This window comes from Felis catus, chromosome C1 (assembly GCF_018350175.1).
Source record: "Felis catus isolate Fca126 chromosome C1, F.catus_Fca126_mat1.0, whole genome shotgun sequence".
NCBI classification, from domain to species: Eukaryota; Metazoa; Chordata; class Mammalia; order Carnivora; family Felidae; genus Felis; species Felis catus.
The window spans coordinates 219,511,273-219,528,959 of record NC_058375.1 but is presented as its reverse complement, the minus strand read 5'-3'; the positions used below and the strand labels follow the sequence as shown (position 1 = coordinate 219,528,959).

The 17,687-nt window shown below is 57.9% G+C and overlaps 1 protein-coding gene across 7 annotated transcripts in view; it reads left to right on the top strand.

Moving 5' to 3' along the window:
* Positions 1 to 17,687, top strand: part of HDAC4 (histone deacetylase 4) — a 294,826-nt gene that overhangs the window by 190,460 nt on the left and 86,679 nt on the right. For all 7 annotated transcript variants that reach the window (XM_023259940.2, XM_045034698.1, XM_023259939.2 and 4 more), the window contains one exon: positions 8,642 to 8,792. In XM_023259940.2, the coding sequence (XP_023115708.1) occupies positions 8,642 to 8,792 (151 nt within the window). The remainder of the gene's footprint in view (positions 1 to 8,641; positions 8,793 to 17,687) is intronic.

Below are 17,687 nucleotides of genomic sequence, written 5' to 3'. Positions count from 1 at the left end.
CAGTTTTATCTGTGTTTGTTTTGCCACTCAGTGGCCTTAAGCACAATCACGTGGTCGTGCGACCGTGAGCACCGCCCGTTCCCAGGACGTTCTCATCTCCCCACACAGAAACGCCGTCCCCATGAAACACCGACTCCCCGTGCCCTCCCCTAGCCCGGGGGCCACCCTTCTGCTCCGTGAACCGGACTCTCCTGGTACCTCCTGTGATAACGTCATGCAGTGTTTGTCCGGAGCAGCTATTCTCTGCGTGGGTTTAACGGTAGAGTTCAAGGGCCCGGGCGCTCAGAGTTGTGTGCTGCTAGCAGAGTAGCTAAAATAGGCAGGGCGGTCCGGCAGGCGAGGTCGCTGCCATGTGGCTGTGTCCAGACCCCTGCATCTGCACCCCTGATGTGCTCACACCTGGGCACAAGTGCGGACCACCACTGCCACTGTCTCTTCCCGTGGCCAGCCCCACACTGGCACTGGGGGTCCCCCAAACTCAGACCGTGGTGTCTTCTTTACGTTGCTGACTTAACATGTGTGTACATAAGTACTCGAGCGGATAAAAGTCAAGCCCGCCGTGTACTTGTAAGAATGTTCTGTACCGCATGCCGGATAATACCGTTAGGGTGGGAAAATAAGATGAACTCTGTTCGGTTTGCTAACGTTTGCAAGCGTTCCGGAGACCGAGCCACGGTCCATCCCTGGGCTTTTCTAAGAGTACGCACCTTTGGGGACTGATCTTGATAGGTAAACCGAGAGTTAAATATGAACCCAGAAGTTGCTGACTTCCGACTTAACCACCGGTCATTCTGTTGTGTTTCCGATAAGAAAGACAGACCGAACTGGGGCAGCAAACTGGACCAGACCCCTAACAGACTGCCACTGCGGGGGATCCCCACATCCCCGAGGAGTGCCGGGTTAACGGACTGAAGGAGGTGTTGGCTGGGGACCCCTCTATCCAGGCTGGGGTCATTTTTCTCCTTTCCAAGTGATGTCAGTTCAAGGGAACCCAGGGCCAGCTTGTGGCAGCTGCTAGTGGCACTCCATGCTTCTGGAAGCTTCCCTCTTGCATTTTGGCCTCAATGCCTCTGGGAAGGGTATGAAGAGGGAGCATATAAACCTGTGTGTTTAGAGGGTCTAGTGAGTATCAGCAGGGGCAGGTGTGGGAGGCCCCCAGTGTAGGATTGCCCCCCCCCAGCACATACCTGGAGTACGCTGGTCCCCAGTACATACCTATATCAGGAAGACTTTCGCAAGCCAAAGTGGCATAACGCAAAGAAGCAATCACCGCTAACTCATACGAAAGCCTTTCTGAGTGCGTCCACATCGAGAACATCGCCTCTTAGGCTCTTCTGATACTTAGGACACGTGTTGCTAGCGGATGCACAAAATCAATCGAGATCAAGTCCAGGTGCTCGCAGACAAGGTTCAGAGCTCTGGCGGCGGGGCGGGGAGACGGAGGGCGGTTCCCGGGCAGGGCTCCGCGGAGCCCCTCCTGCCGCCCCGGTGTGTGTGCTGCCCCTGGACCGGCTCGCAGCAGAACCAATTCTTTTCACGTATCTGCTCCCTTCTCCTTGTTTCAAGAAAGTGAAAATCTTCTTCACGTTTCTTTGAAAACAGGCCCTAACGGAGGTCTTTCGCAAAAGCCGAGTGACCTAGCGCAAACTTTTCAGAAGGAGGGGGTACCTGTGCTCCCTGCAAAGGTGCAGAGGCCTCTCGCTTCCTGGCCTCAAAGGGTATTTCTAGTCTAGCAGGTGAAAAATAAAAATTATCCCCACGCATGCGCTTTTTTCCTAGCAAGGCTGAACTGTGTGTGTGTGTGTGTGTGTGTGTGCGTGCGTGCGTGTGTGTGTGTGCGCGTGCACGTGTGGAGATGTAAAATCTGTCGGTGTGATCTGTGCTGTTTGCACGGGTAGGAGAGAGTTCTAGAGCCATTCAGCTGACAGTGTGAGTCCGCGCCTTGCAGGCAGAGGGATAAGATGGAAAGGAAGCCTGGCTTTCTGGCCCTCGCAGCCCAGCCCTGATGTTTACTCTTATTATTACCTGTCCCGGTGGCTGCCCCAGGCCGGGGCTTCCAGGTCACCTGAGGCAGCCGCTAACGAGCCAGTAGGACACTCCGGGTTGTTGCAGGCCGGTTCCTAGGAAAGCTCACCCTGCCTGCTGGCCAAAGTCCTGCGTCATCCCCGCACCTGTCTGCACCTGGGTAGCGTGTTTACGGAAGGAACCGCTTGTGAGGCGGCCGCTCTGGCTTCTAGGCGGTCATTATGGGCAAACGGGCGGCCTTGCCTGACCTGCTGCTCCGAGGGCTCCTGGCGACGCCCCTGCTTTTCCTTTGCTGCCGGGCGTTTGTGGCACATGAGACCATCGCGCTTTACACAGCAGCCCCTGTGATCGTGCCTTCTAGAGGGTAGCTACCTGGGTTTGTAGAAGGGCGGAACCTGCTGTGCACTCCCGGAGGCAGCTGTAGGAGTTTCTGTCCTACAGAGAGAGAAAAGAGGCTCCCGCGCTGTGCGCAAGGGGCTTGTGTGCACCCTCCCCCCTCCCCTGTCCGGGCTCTCCCTCCTCAACGTGATCCGGTCTGCGACTCCCCCAGGCTCGCTCTCCTGCCCAGGATGGTGGGCCTGCAGCAGCCGAGGGGCCGGGGGGCAGACACAGTCTGACCTCTATGCAGCCCAGAGCCCTCACGGGAAGTGTCTCGGGCAGAAGCCCTGGACAGGAAGGAGCCAGGGTCGCCTCCGGTGGGGTAAGACGTAGGCCTCACTGTGAGGCAGCTTCTGAGGTCAAGCCTTGATGAAGAGCCCAGAGTTCCAGCAGCAGAGATGTGATGGGCAAGGGCGGAAGGGGTGCGGGCCGCCGGGCTCAACTGGCCCTGCCCTCACCGCCCCCTGCTCCCCTCGGCCTCGGTGCGCAGCCTCTGGGGGGCCCGCTGTGCCCTGGCGCCGGGTGTCTGAGGCAGACCCTCCTCGTGGTACTGGAGGGCGGTGGTACCCTCGTGGGTGCTTTTGACCACTGCTGGTTGTGCCACAAGGCAAGAGGGAAGAATGGTTTTGAACTTACGGAACGCGCCCTTTTGATTGGAACCGGGAAACCCAGTGAGCTAAAGCTGGAAATGGCCCCATTTTGTGAGGACGCCGTGGGGAACGACACTTTGGCCCCAGATGCTCACTCAGACCCACGGCCGAACAGGATGTGTTCCTGGAGGTCAGCCCCCAGACCCCGAGGTGGGAGGGGACACACTCTTTCTCTTGCTCTCGGTCACACGTTGCGTTCTGCGGGTGAGGGTCACGGGGCCTGCCCTGTGCCCGCCCCAGGGATGATGCCTGAGAAGGCCCCGGAGCATCTCGAAGAGTCGACACAGCATGCCCCGGGCCCGGCCCTGCTTCCACGTGGAAACGGCCTTGCGGCCTGGCATTTCATACCGGGCCCAGTTCTGGTTCTAGATGGAAATGGGCCTGGGCCTTGCAGCCTGGCTTTTCACACTGGGCCCTTCTGTGGCACTGAGCACACCAGGCTTTTACAGTGTTGAAGAAGCATTTAAGGTCTGTGTTTTGTTTTCAGTTTAGCCTGTTCTAAGTTATACTGGGAAGTAGGTGGCAAAGGCAGTTACTCGTGTCCGTCTGTCTGTCCTCCTGTTAAGTGCTGGCGGGTACCAGGCCGTGGGGACAGGCAGGCTTCCTGCGGGGGGCGCTGGGGAGAGGCGCCCGCGGGCCTGCACCCTCCCTGTCCCCTTTTGAAAGCATCTGTCCCTGAGGAAGTTCCAAGGGACTCGCTCAGGGCGAAGAGCAGGCCCAGGCCAGCCTCGTGTGCTCGGTGTGGACGTGCCCACCTGAGTCCCGGCCCCGGGCACCAGCCGTCCGTGCGTGGAACCTGGTCCCTCTTCCTTCCTCTCCTGCTGGCCTGGTTGTCCTGTGTTTGGGGCACATCACCAGCCTGGGCCACCGGCAAAGGAGGAAGAGAAACAGAAGGGGAGGCAACTGTCACCTGTGCTCGGGGTCGTGCTGAGCGCCGTGAAAAGAGCCCCGGGAGCAGACACGGGGCTGAGGCTGGCTGGCGGGTCCCCGCATGTGCCCCCCCACCCTTCGCCGCGGGCCTGGCATACTGATGGGGGCCGCCTTGCACAAAGCACGTTGGACCTTTAGTGGCTAATAAAAGTCCAACTTAAGAATACTTCTGTTGAGGCCAGTTAGCTTCAGGGAGATGGGAGGATGCTCCTGGTTGGTTGGCTGGTTGGTTGGTTTTTGTTTGAAGCCGGGATTTCGCCGTGTGATTGGCCTGAAGGACTCCCGGGACATCCAGTCCGTGTCTTCTGAGAGGGAGGGTTGGGGCAGTTTCCTTACTGTTTTAATTTTCACATTTGCTGCCTGAGTCTACAGTACGTTTAAAATCAGGAGGCTAGGGGCGCCTGGGGGGCTCAGTCGGTTGAGCATCCGACTTCAGCTCAGGTCCTGATCTCACATCTCGAGAGTTCGAGCCCCGCGCCGGGCTCTGTGCTGACAGCTCAGAGCCTGGAGCCTGCTTCTGCTTCTGTGTGTCCCTCTCTCTCTGCCCCTAACCCACTTGCGTTCTGTCTCTGTCTCCCTCAAAAATAAATAAACATTAAAAATTTTTTTTTAATCAGGAGGCTATCCTCGACCTCAAAAAGAAGCCCACTGTTCGTTCTTGGGGCCCCCAGCCCCTCTGGGGGTCCTGGTGTGTGGGGGTTCCTGGGTGAGCTGTGGTCCTGGAGACTGTGGCCCACGCTGGTGCACGAGTGGCCCTTGGGTCTCGCCTATGTGTGGAAAGCCCGGACCTGCCCCACCTTCTGTGGGAAGCACCTGCAGCACAGGGCACTTCAGGCCCCAGGGAACTTGGCTGCTTAGACGGCGCGGCCTCGGCATTAAGTACTTTGCAGAACCCGGGGCCCGAGAGATTGGGGTTTGACCCGCACTGTGAGCAATCCCCATGTTAATGACAGGAGGGGGTATGATGTGGTTCCATCGAGCCTGGCTGCTGCAGCGTGTGACCTGGCCTGGAGATAGGCGCTCTGAGCGTGTCGGGAGCTCGCTCGTTGGGGCCTGGGGAGCGCTCGCCCCTCGGCAGGGATGGTGCTTGAGTGCCTGGCCTGGGTTTCCACTTCAACGTTGGTAATTGAACTCCAACATCAGAGTCGAAGAAAACTGAACCCTAGAGATCTAGTGTCTTACCCCGCACTCGGTGTTGGCTCACGCGTAAATTCGGTGTTAAACTCTGGTTGGAGTAATGGTATCTGTTATTATCGGGGTTTTTCCCTTAGAAAAATTAATCTTTAAATTGCTCAGAAGAGTTTCAATCTACAAAAAAAGCAAAAAACAAAAAAAGCCCCCACCGTCTCCACACTTCTCCTCCGCCCGTAGTCTGACCTTAACGTATGCTGGTGAGGTACCAGTGGCAAATACGTGTGTGGATTTTACGTGACATAAAACTCGGCATTTTTCCAAGTCCTATTTTTCACAGCCATAAGCCGCCTTCCTCCTGCACCGTTGTTCTTCCCCAGGGAGGGACGGCTCGCAGCCTCCCGTCAGGGCCTGACCGCGGGCAGGCACAGAGCGGCCGCGCGGCACGGGGAGCCCCGTCTGCGCAGAGCGGCGAGCCAGCTCGGGAAAGCGAAGCAGGTGTCCCGCGCCTTGTCCACGGTCCTCATTTTCCAGAAGCTGGGAGCACAGAGGGTCACTCCGTCCCGAACTCCGGAGGCAAGCCTGAACTGTGTGGTGACACTGGGGGGGGGGGGGGGGGGGGGGGGAGTGTCCCAGCCTGGTTCGTTCTCGGCGCCTTTTTTGGAGGGGCTCTGGCACACGGGTCACTGCCTTCTGCCTGACCCGGGACGCAGAATGAACACCCGTAGACGGGACACAAGCGGGACTGAGACCCTGCAGTGTTGCGGGGGGGGGGGGGGGGGCATTCGTAGGGAACCCAGCGCGTGTCTGTTAATGGCTCCTCCTGAAAACCCCAGGGCAGTGTTGCTTCCTGGGAGTTTGGTCTCCCTGTGAATTTTAATCACCACTGTGTGCGGCTGTTTCCGTCTTTTTGTAACGACAGTTGAAAGATCTCGCTCTCCTTCTGGGTTCCGGCTGCAAAGTCAATATTTTGAGACTATATTAAGTGACTTTCTGCCCCTTCCTCATTTACGCATCAAAGGAACACGGAGCAGTTGAAAGGGAACCCAGGGCTGACGAGGGCAGCTTGAGGGCGGGGGTGATACCCGGAGAGGGGGCCCCCTAGATTCTAAGATCCGCCGCTCACCAGGCCACCGCGCTGGTTTCCCGGCCTGAGCGGCACCAGGACGCCCCCCGGGCTGCGGGCTGCGGGCTGCGGGCTGCTTACTTGCGGACACACGGGAGGCGCACGGCTGCGGCCCCGGGAGGGCGTTCCCCTGTGCCCGCAGCCGTGCGGCCCTCGCGCAGGTTCTCGAATCCGCATCCGAATCCGAATGGGTCAGCAGGCGCTACACCAGCGGAAAGACCTTCCTGGGGCGTGTGGAGGAGCGTGGAGGGGGGCGGGGGATCGGGTCCGAGGCCGGGCGTCTGTGCTCCGCACTGTCCCCTGACCGCCCAGCTGGTGCCCCCCCCCCCAGAAGTCCCCTGGCAGCAAGGGCTGGGAAGGTGCTTATTTCTGATAGTTTCGCCGTCTCCACGGAAGATGGTTGGAATGTAACTTTTTCCACAGGGAGGCTCTGCAAGGTGCCCGTCGGTGTCCGTGGGCCCCACCGGTGGGCACCGAGCAGGGCCCCTTCCTCGTGGCCCCTTCCACGTGGCCCTCCCCTCCCAGCTGCCGCGTCAGTTCCCTTCCACCTCACACCGGGCCTGCGTGAGTCCCAGGAGGAGCAGGGAGGTGTGCGCCCCGTGGGGTCTGGACGCCCCGCCCCTCCTCCGCCCTCCCGGTTCGAGGCCTGGCCACACCTCACACCTCCCTCTGCTGGTCCACCCCGGTGCCCCTGGCTGCAAAGGGGTCCCCCTCCCCACTGTGGAAGGTAGGAGCTGGCCACTGTGGACCGGGGCTGTGGGTCCCCTGCGGTGAGAAATGCCACCTGATCGCTGGAGGCCGTGTGTGTGTGTGTGACTCTCTGGCGAGCCGCGCCCTGGCTCAGTCCCGTGGGGCTCTGCCATCAGGCCGCCTCCCCGGGCAGGGCCGCCGTGGGGTGTGTCTCACGGAGGCTGGCACGGGGCCAGCCGTGTGGGAAGGTGTGGCCCGGCACCTTGGCCCTTGGGCCGCGCACACGGGCCTGGCATCCTGCACCTGCTTCTGCACGCACGTTCCCCACATACCCGCCGGTGGCCGGTTCCTGTCCTCGTGCACTGTTGCCAGCTGCTTCCGAGGCTCCGCGGAACGTCCTCGTCATTGGCCGGCACGGCACTGCCCCTCCTGGGCTGCAGGCTTTCCTCAGAGAGGGAGCGTGGACTTCCATTTTACGAATGTCTGTAACCGCTGTTCTTCTTCTTTAACGTTTTTGTATGACGTGATTTGCACCTCGGAAGAGTCACAGACGTGACGGGTGACATCTCGCGTCTTTATAGAGAAGGGCTCTAAGCAACCTGAAATCCCGTTCTCTTAATTTCTTAATTTACGTGCTCTAGTTGGTGACAGAAACCGGGTGATTTCCCTACTCTGGCGACAGCATGGTGGGAACGGGGCCCGGGAAGCCAGTCGAGGGCCCTAGTGGTGGCACTGCTCCCCGTTCCCTGCGGCCTCTGTGGGAAAGACATTTGATGGCTCAGAGGTGGACACTTGTGCCAGATTTCCTTGCTAGAAAGTTCCGGGGCTTCCCCCACCCCTGTCCCACACCAGAGCAGGATGGCCACCCGCCCAGGAGGGGCCACAGAAACAGGAGGGACGATGACAAGAAAAGAGGGCGCGTACTCGAAGCGATTCAGGCCTAGCGCGGACGCAACCCTGGGCTTTGCCGCCGTGTCCCGGGGCGTCCCCCGCCACCGCCTCACATCCGTGGAATCTGAGGGCCGACCCTTTCCCCACGAGCCCGTCGGCACCTGCACACTCGTGAGGCTTGTTCTGGCCCATCTGTGTTTCTCATGGATCGCTGCCTCATTCTGCCTCCTCGCCGGGTGGATCTCCAGCGACGGGTGCGCACAGTTGGCCCACGCGTTGGGCTCTGAGGGCCGTCGGAGCGTGTCCAGCCCGGACGTTGGGAGCAGGCCGCCGAGCGCTAGTCGCACAGGCCTGGCGCGGACGTGTCTCTGGGGCTCGGGCTAGCCCGGGACCTGCCGGCCGGGGTCTGGGCAGACGCGCACCTGACTCGAGGAGGTGCCAGCGGTCTGCCAGGGGGGCCGTTCCGCGTCGCCCTCCGCTGTACCATTCTCAAAGCACCGTTCCCGGCTTGCGACATCACCCAAGCCTCCTCTTTCCTCCCGGCAGCTCAGGGGCGTTTATTTTCATCATTTCTAACACGTAGAAAGTCAGCCGGCATCCGGGGCTTCCGGCAGCCACGCTTGCTGTGTGGACCGGGCCGAGCCAAGGCCCCCCCGGTTAGGGGTGCTGGCCGTGCAGAGGACAGCCTGGCTCCGGGAGACACGGTGCGGAGACCTGTGGCCTTGGCTGGTCTTCGTGTGTGTGTGTGTGTGTGTGTGTGTCTTGTCCCGTCTGGGAGCGAGGCTCTGACCGTCTTTGTCTCCTCCTTCCCCGCTCGCAGCAACAGCAGGAGCTGCTGGCCATGAAGCACCAGCAGGAGCTTCTGGAGCACCAGCGGAAGCTGGAGAGGCACCGCCAGGAGCAGGAGCTGGAGAAGCAGCACCGGGAGCAGAAGCTGCAGCAGCTCAAGAACAAGGAGAAAGGCAAAGAGAGTGAGTGTGCGGGGGGGGGGGGGGGGGGGGGGGGGGGGGGGGGGGCGGGGATGCCGGGCGGGCGCCGGGGCCTCCCCGACACGGCCCTTCCCGTGGCTGCCGCGCTCCCGGGCCTGGCGGCAGGGCCCAAGCAGGAGCCGGTGTCGTCCGCGTCCTTGCCTCAGCACCTCGTCCGGGTCGCCGAGAGCGTCCTGAAGCGCACTGGGCAGGTGGGGAGCGGCTCTCCCCTGTGAGTTCGGTTCCGTCCTAAATGTTTCAAAGTTCTTTCCTCTCACGGGCATTGTGGGAGCGCCTCAGAGCCAGGCCTGGCTTGTGGGCTACGCCGGGGGCCGAGCGGGGACGCGGGTGCCGACACGTGCTCTCGGGGCCCTAACGTTCGCCCCTGTGCTTGCATGTCAGAGGACCGGGGTTGCCTCCTAGGAGGGGCCCAGGCTCGATCCTAGCCAGGGGGTGATTCCGTGTGCTGGTCCCCTTTGGGAGATTAGGGGGACTTCCCTCGTGTCCCTTGGGGAGGAGCCACGGCCCACCGCTGCCTGCCAGACGGAGGGCGGAAAGCACGTCCGGCGGGCGCGGTGAGGGACCCGTGTTTGGGAGGCCTCGTGGGTCCCACACACGGGACTGTGGCTGAAGGGGCACAACCCTCACGTGCGTCCGTGCCCCTTTCTTTGGGCAACTTGCTTCCAGTGACGCGCCCGGGACCTAGAAGGCAGAGTCGGTGGGTGACATATTCGCAGGCTCGGTTTGTGTCCGCCCGAGACATCCGTGCCGAGTCGAGCCTGTTTGCTCCCTGGTGATGATGTAGTCAAGGTGTGCATTTGTCTCCTGTATCGGGTTTTGGTGTGGTGACTCTAGGGTGATTGACTCTTCCAGTGCTCGTGGGTAAAAATACTAGTCTTCACACACTTCAGGAACACACATAAACCTCACAAAACCAGTGTCTTCAGCTACTGAAAATGGTCAGTCATCCAGACAAACCATCATAACAGTCCGTCATGTGGACTTTAATCTACCTACGCACGACAGCACAAGACGCATCAAAAGATTCTTGTGAAGTCTCTTATTTGAAATTATTTAAGGATCTTTTGTCCTGGGGTGTGATATACATACAAAAGGCACACACCCTGTTCCCAGGCTCACCTCCCAGCAAAGCATCTGGATCAGGACGGGAACCACATCCGGGCCCCTCCCTCCTCCACAGAGTAACTCCTCCCTGGCACCTAACACGGAGGGCAGGTTTGCCTGCTTTTGAAGTTGATGTCAGTGGCTTCATGAATACGCAGGATTTCGTGTTTTGCTTCTGTCACTCACCATCACACTCGTGGAGTCCGTCCTTGCTGTCCTGTGTGGCGGGAGATCACTGATTCAGGCTGCTGCCTGTGCCCCACTCACAGGCGTCCCACCACATTCATCCAGCCTGTGGTTGGTAGGTATCTGGGTGTTTGCTGACCCACACTGTTAGAGACAGTGCTGGCACGTATGTCCCTGGGCACGTTTCCTGGTGCAGACAGGTAAATGTGAGGTATGCACGTGCCCCCCCTTTCCTGCGTGAGGCCTGGCCTCCTCCAGCCTTGTAGGGAAGCTCCCGTGTCTGCTTCCCCACCAACCCTGGTTGCCATCAGCACTCTGAGTCTGGCTGCGAGCGGTCGCCCCTGTGGCTTCAGCCTCACTGTCTGATCACCGGTGAGACTCGGTGCGTTTTCATGTCTCCTGTCAGAGGGGTATATTCCTTTCCTGGGAGAAGTGCCTGTTCAAGTGTCTTTCTCATTTTTGTGGTGGGTTCTCGCCCTTTTCCTCGACTTGGATAGTTCCCTTGACATCCCCGCACCGAGCTCTCCCTTGGTGTGGTGTGTCCCACATGCCGTCCTATCTGCTCTGTCTGCTCTGCCTCATGGCGCCTTTTAAACAGCACAGGCTCCCGCTGCTCCGGCGGCCTGATCAGTCTTCTCTACACTGGTTCAGGACACGTTCCCACCTGTGTTCTATATACATTTTTAAAAATATTCTCTTTCCAAAAGGCTGTTGGTTTTTTCCTAAAATATGCAGCTAGTGTATCACTTTTGTGTTCAGTTTGTCTCTCCACTTAACTATTTTTAAGTTCTTAGTAACTGGTTTTATACACAAAAGTAACAACTTTTATGATCGTAAGTTACTAACGGCGTATTTTGCTTCTGAAATCATATACTTTAACGTGTTTTTATTATAATGGTCTGGTTGAGTTTTGATGTAGAAAGCATGTCAGAAGAGTTTTTACTACATGTGAGATCTGATTTTTGTACCAGTATTTTAAGGTAATTCCCAAAGCTGAATGGTACACCTCATTACATCACACCATTCGGGTAAGACGATGGCTTATGGGGTCCGCGATGGCCCATGATGGAGACTCCGGGCATGAGGACAGGAAGCCGTCAGGAGAAGATAAATTGCAGATTTGGGTCGGCAACATATGCCCTCGGTCTTTGAGGGCAGACTCGTATCTGCGGTGGGCTGATGGGGCAGGCGAGGCGGCCACGCTCACGGGTCACTGCCCAGCCCGCTGGCTCAATGACACCATCCTCCGTTCCCACCTCCGCACCAGCCCAACCACTGCCTGTATTGTGTGTGTGGACTCCTTTGTGTCCAGGGTCCCTCCTGGCTGAGGTGTGGCCAGGGCATGACCACCTTTGAGTGGTGTGGCATGTGAGGTCAGGAAAATGCCCCAGATGTCCTGATGCACTGGTCTGGAGGGGAGGGTGGGCATCAGCACTGACATTTCTGGAACTCCCTGGATGATTCTCATTGCAGCTGGGGTTGGGCCGTGAGTCTAGGTGAGTCCGCTTGCTGTGTGTTAGGGATCTGTCGTAGGGGCTCCATGGCCTGTCGTTGGGGGCCGCCTTCTATGCGGGAGAGCCGCCCTGTACATGACGGCACCTGGCGCATATAGGAGCCCTTCTCCTGGGGGCCCAGGTGTGCTTGGTGGGGCCGCACGCACACAGTGGCCTCTGCCTTGGGGCCTGCTCCTTTCTCCTCTCTCAGGCTTTGCTTTGGCCTCAGTGGTACATCCGACTTACATTTTGCTTTCGAGGAGGGTAATTGTTGTTCATCAAAGGATGGACGTTAAAACTGTAAGCATCGGCTAGTTGATGTATGCCACAACGAACCCACAAATCCAGGTTTTCAGATTTTGCTAAAAAGCAGCTCAATTGGTTCCTAGTAGTTTACCAGAAGCTTCCAATAAAAATAACATCTTAAGCCTCACAAAATGCGAAAAGATTTGCCTTCGGAAAACATTTTAGATCTGTTTACAAGTCAAAAACAATTTCTTCTCTACCTCCTAAATCCGCCCCCCCCCCGACCCCCACAACTGGAGCGTTGGAATGTTCTCTGCTTCCCTCCTCCTCGCTCGTCACTCACAGCAGCCCTGGTGGTTTTCAATTTGTGGATTTGGGTGGTCAGGTTTTATTATTAATAATAAACTGTGTACAGTGTGGGTATTTGGCTCGCTTGTGTAGGCTTTGCAGCCCTGAGTGTGGTCTTGTGAGAAGGCAGGCCTGGCAGGCCCCCGTGCCCCGCGCCACTGGGGGCAGCCCTGCACCTATGAAGGAGAGCCTTGTTCCCACCAGCTTAAAGGGCGTTTGTGGGGAAATGCAAATGGCCTGGGGCGTCTCCCGTTTGTCAGCATTTGAAAATGCAGGGCAAGGCATCTGTTTAGTTTCTTGGGGTTTTTTTAAAAGGGAATTTCCTATTGAATATTTAATTAAAGTTTTGTTACATTGATAAACATTCACCGTACTTTGAATTTAAATAGTTCTGCAGTTTTCTTTTGCTTATTGATAGCAGTCAATGCTGTTAGCTCTAAGGACCAGTGAATTCTTGGAACTTGTGGCAGGTTTCATCTCGTTCAGCATGAACACATGATCTTTCGTCAGGGAACTTTTACTTAGATTAACTACATTTAAGAATCTAAGACATACCGTCTTTTAACACAAATTCAAAGGGAGAATCAATCGAAGGCAAGTCTTTGTTCTCTGGGCAGTCTGGGACGAATACAGCTACGCTTCTTTTCGCTGTTATTTACAAGCACAGCCCGGGTGGGAAAACGTGCCATCGTTTGAGGCAAAGTCATTCACTTTATTTTAAAAAGGAAAAAAAAAAAAAAGGGGCTCAAGAGGCTGGAGTTAAAAGACCCAGCACCTGGTCCAGAAGGTGATTCTCTATCCCACGTGCGAAGGGGAGCTTCCTCAGAGCCCAGTGGGGCGTGAGAAGAAGCCAATCGCCTGGTCCTTAGATCCCCTTCCCTGTGGGGAGGGGACTTCATCTGTTGTATTTTATTTACATCTTTATCCCCATTGGCCAGATCAGACCCTGGCGCATAATTACGTCTCTGGAAACCCTGTCAGATGGATGCGTGATAACCAAGAGGAATTAATTTTTTTTTTTAAGTAAAAATGAAAGACATTTGGTATTTGTTTATCAAATGTGTTTTATTGACTCTATAATTTTGGTTTTAAGTGGACGAATCTAGGGGTGCCTGGGTGGCTCAGTCAGTCGAGCACCTGACTCTTGACTTCGGCTCAAATCGTGATCCCAGGGTTGTGGGATCGAGCTCCGCATCCGGTTCTGCACTGAGGTTGGATTAAGATTCTCTCTTAAGATTCTTCCTCTGCCCCTCTCCCCACCTGTGCCCACTCACTCTGCCTCTCTCGGTCTCTCTCTCTCTTAAACTAAATAGATAGATAAGTAAGTAAATAAAGAAGAGGAAGCCGGAGGAGCACAGAGTAACGTATGGAAGTGTGGAATCGTTATATTGTACACATGAAACTAACATGACACTACATAAACTAACTAAAATTAAAATTAAAAAAAGAGAGAAGAAAAAAAATTTACTCAAGTATTTCATAAGTGTCAAAAGCGTTTTGCGATGCATGTTGGATTGGAATTGAGGACACAGAATGCAAAGATTTCAACATACGTGACCAGGACAAACAACCTGCAGATAAAAAGTCAAGGTGGCAGAATCTGTTGAGAGATGGGTCAGTGACTGGAAGGATGACAGCTCCGTTTGGAATCGTCTCCGCATAAAGTGCCAGAAGAGAAGACGGTCCCTCTGTGGCCCAGCGTCACACGCCTGTGGCCCGGCGTCTGCCGCGGGTCCCGCGTGTGTATGGGTGTGAGTCGTGCCCACCGCCCCTGTGAGGCAGGGCCCGGTGCGTCAGCCTCCAGCCACAGGTGGCCTGGGAAGGGCCAGGGAGGGTCCACCCTTCTGACCAGGTCACCGGCTGCCCCCTCTTGGAAGGTGGACTCGGCCCGACGTGCCCAGGAGGTGCTGCGGCATTCGTGTGGTGTATTTATGTCGGAACCTTCCTGAGCTCAGGGAGGTGGGCTGGTCCTGATTTGGTTCCACGAGAGCCTGGTAAGGTACCCTGTCCCGGCCCGAGCTGGCCGAGGGACCCCATGTCAGTCCCGCAGACGTATGTCCTGCCGTGAGGACACAGCAGGCAGCTCAGGGCACAAGGCCCTGCCGGTGGCTGGCAGGTGCCACAGCCCCGGCCAGCAACAGGGCCAGGGTCTCCTCCAGGAGGGGCCGCTCTCCTTCGCCACGTCCCGCTGTGCTTGCCTGTCGCTGGGATTTGTCGCGTGCACTCCCTGCCGCGGTGGGGCGTTTGTCCTTTGCCCTCCTTTGAGTTCTGGAGCCCGAGACATCCGCCAGGGCTGTGGCCGAAGCAGGGAGAGTCAGAGGCCGCCTAAACCCGGTCCTCGGGGCCAGCTTGTCCCCAGAGGGCCCTCAGGGGAGTCATAAGCATCCCCCCACCCCGTGGAGGGCAAGTGGAGCCACCGGGCCGGTGGTTCTGGGGAAGATCCGGCGAGCTAACGCACAGTTTGGGTTTGCCGGGAAACTTTCGGGAACGGCCTTGCCCGGCCCACCGAGAGTGTCTGCCGCTTGTCTGCTACTTTGCGTGGTCCGCTCTTCCGGAAGCAGTTTTGCAGGACCGGGAGGCCATCTGCTCTTCGTCCGGGTCTTCCTGCTCCCCCTCCTCCCGCTCCTCCTCAGCAGGTAGTCTGATCCTCCCTGCGCGGCCAGCAGCCCGAGAGGGAACAACCAAACTCCTCGTTTCACTGTGGTTTCTTCCATCTCTGCAGGTTGCGCGTATCTCGCACATTTATTGGCCAATTCGCGTTTCCCCTTCGACAGCGACCCTCTGCGTCCCCTGCCCTTCGTCTCACTCCTGGTGGCCAGGCCCGCCGTGTACGGTCGCGGTTAGCCCTTGGCGTATGTTCTGCCACCCTCCTGGTGCCCCTGCGCTGTCACGAACGCCACGTGACTGCATGCCCGGGCACGTTGTAGGCAGGTCTCTGTGTCTGCACGTGCGATCTTCTGACACGTCCACTTGCAGACGGGAAACACGGGCTCTGCACGTTCAGAATCTGTGTTCCCTCTGACACTGGCTACATCTTGGGGGACTGAGCCGCGCTGCCCGGAAGCACGTGTGACTTTGTGCCTTTGGTCACCCCCCATGGCCCGGCCTGTTAGCGTTAGTCGTCCCGCGTGCCCTCCTCACGAGTGTCGCCGGGACACCGTGCCCGCTGGCTGGCACCCGGCACGTGGAGAGCTCTGGCAGGCTTCTCTTCTCGTGTGCCCCTGGGGCCGTCTCCCCAGAGCCTGGGAAGGCCCAAGACGCAAGTCCGTGTGTCGTGACGGGAGCTTCTGAAGGTGGTTTGGGGTCGGTTTAGTGAACCTGTGTTTCCCTGGATGATCTAATTCGGACCCTGTTCCCAGGGGTCTGTGCTGTCTGACTGTCGTCCACGACCCACGCAAGGCCCACTGTGACCTAACTGCGGGGGGACGCTGCCCTGGAGCACGGCAGACATACGTACAGCTGGACAGAATTCAGTGTGTGGATGATAACAGTGGCAAGAAAGATGGTTTCTCTGATGATGCTAACAATTCACGAGCAACCTGTCAAAATACCTAGAGAGTCACATACACCAAAATCCATTTCACACGCATCAGAAAGAACCGTGAACGCATAGCAACAGCAAGCACATAAATGAATGAAAGCCCAACACCGGGGAAACAAGGATAAAATAAAACGTATTATTTACCAAACCAGCGAAAGGAAGATCAATTTCAAAGCTTCCGGGAAATGGGGGAACCAGAGCAGATTACGTGCAAACAAGCGTTTGAATATCGAATTTGGGAAACAACCAGTATTTCCCTCCTCTGTTGGGAGGAACCCAGGTCTTTCCTCCTGCGTTTGCCCTTCACGTAGACCCACGCGGACCCGGAACGCGACGCTGCTGGGATTGCCCACGACGCAGCTCTCCGTCACCCCCCGGCTGTCCTGCAGCCCGTCTGTTGGGACACTGCTCAGCTGAGGGCTCGGTCCCACGAGCCCCCCCGGCAGACGCCGGTTGCCGATCCAGACTGTCAGCCGAGCGTCTGACCCGCCGCTGTAGGTCCTCAGAGGTTCCCACAGCCCCCTCCTTGCTTGTTGAACTTGCCGGCCGGCTCACAGCACCCAGGGGGAGGCTCCTGACACTCCTCGGTTTAGTAAAGGACGTGGCAGAGGACGGAGATGAGCAGCCGGGAGAAGCAGCGCGTAGGACGAGGTGCGGGCGGCTCGCGGGCGCGGGAGGCTCTGTCCCCGTGGAGCTGGGGCGCGTCGCCCTCTCAGTACGTGCGTGTGCTTCCCGGCGTGGACACCCTCTGCGCCCCATACCGGGACTTTGTATGGAGGCTTCCCGGTGAGCAATTATTAACTCGGTTTCCAGCCCCTCTCCGCCCAATCCAACGGGGCTGAGGATTCCAAGCTTCTAATCACGGCTTGGTCTTTTGGAGACCAGCCCCTCCAGGAGCCTTCCGAGAGTCCAGCCAGGGTCACTGCATCAGAACAAGAGATGGCCCTAGTGTTCTTATCACTTAGGAGTTTACAAGGGTTTTAGGAGCTCCGTGCCAGGAACTGGAGGCACATGCGCGTGCGTGCACACCCGTAAGTCGCGTGGTGATCCCAAGTACTGAGAGAGACGGGGTCACGTGGTGGTCCCGAGAGCTGATAAGGACACGGGCAGATGATGATCCCAAGTAGTAATAGAGACAGGGTCACGTGGTGATCCCGAATACTGATAAGGGCATGGTCAGATGGTGACCCCGAGTACTAATAGAAGAGACAGGGTCACATGGTGGTCCTGAGTACTGGCAGAGAGACTGGGCCACGTGGTGATCCCGAGTACTGATGCAGACCAGGGTCACGTGGTGATCCGGAGTGCTCCCGAAGGTACAAGGTGCCTGCCTCTGGTGCATGGCCACGGTTGGCTCGTGGTGGTCAGTGTACGGAGGCATTTTGGGAAGCAATTAGAAGGTGCTTTGAGGGGCTCCTGGGCGGTTCGGTAGGTTAAGCGTCTGAGTCTTGATGTCAGCTCAGGTCAAGACCTCACGGTGTCTCAGATGGAGCCCCGGGTCGGCTCCGGGCCGAGCGTGGAGCCTGCTTAAAATTCACTCTCTCCCTCTGCCCACTCCCCCTCCCTCTCTTCCCCCCTCAAGTAAATGAGTAAATAAACGTTACTGTTAAAAAAAAGCACCGCTGGGATTCTCGACAAGAACGGGAAGCATTGACACCACTTGCAAGGGGAAGGCAGGCGGTGCTGCGTGGCACACGGGGCGCTGAGAACGGATCGGACGGGGCAGGTCTTGCATCAGGGTGGTGGCTTTGGACTTGGATCTGTGTGCGCACGTCTGTCTCTCCGATCTGCAGCTTTCTGTCCCCGGGGCTGTGAACAGCCAGCCCCCGAGAACCCCGCAAGGTGCAGGCGCTGCCCGCGTGCAGGCTGCCCACACGGGCCCCGGGGAAGCGGCCCAGGAGCAGAAAGCCGCCTTTCCTTGGGCGCGAGGCCGCCGCGGACATGCGCGTCACGGCGCAC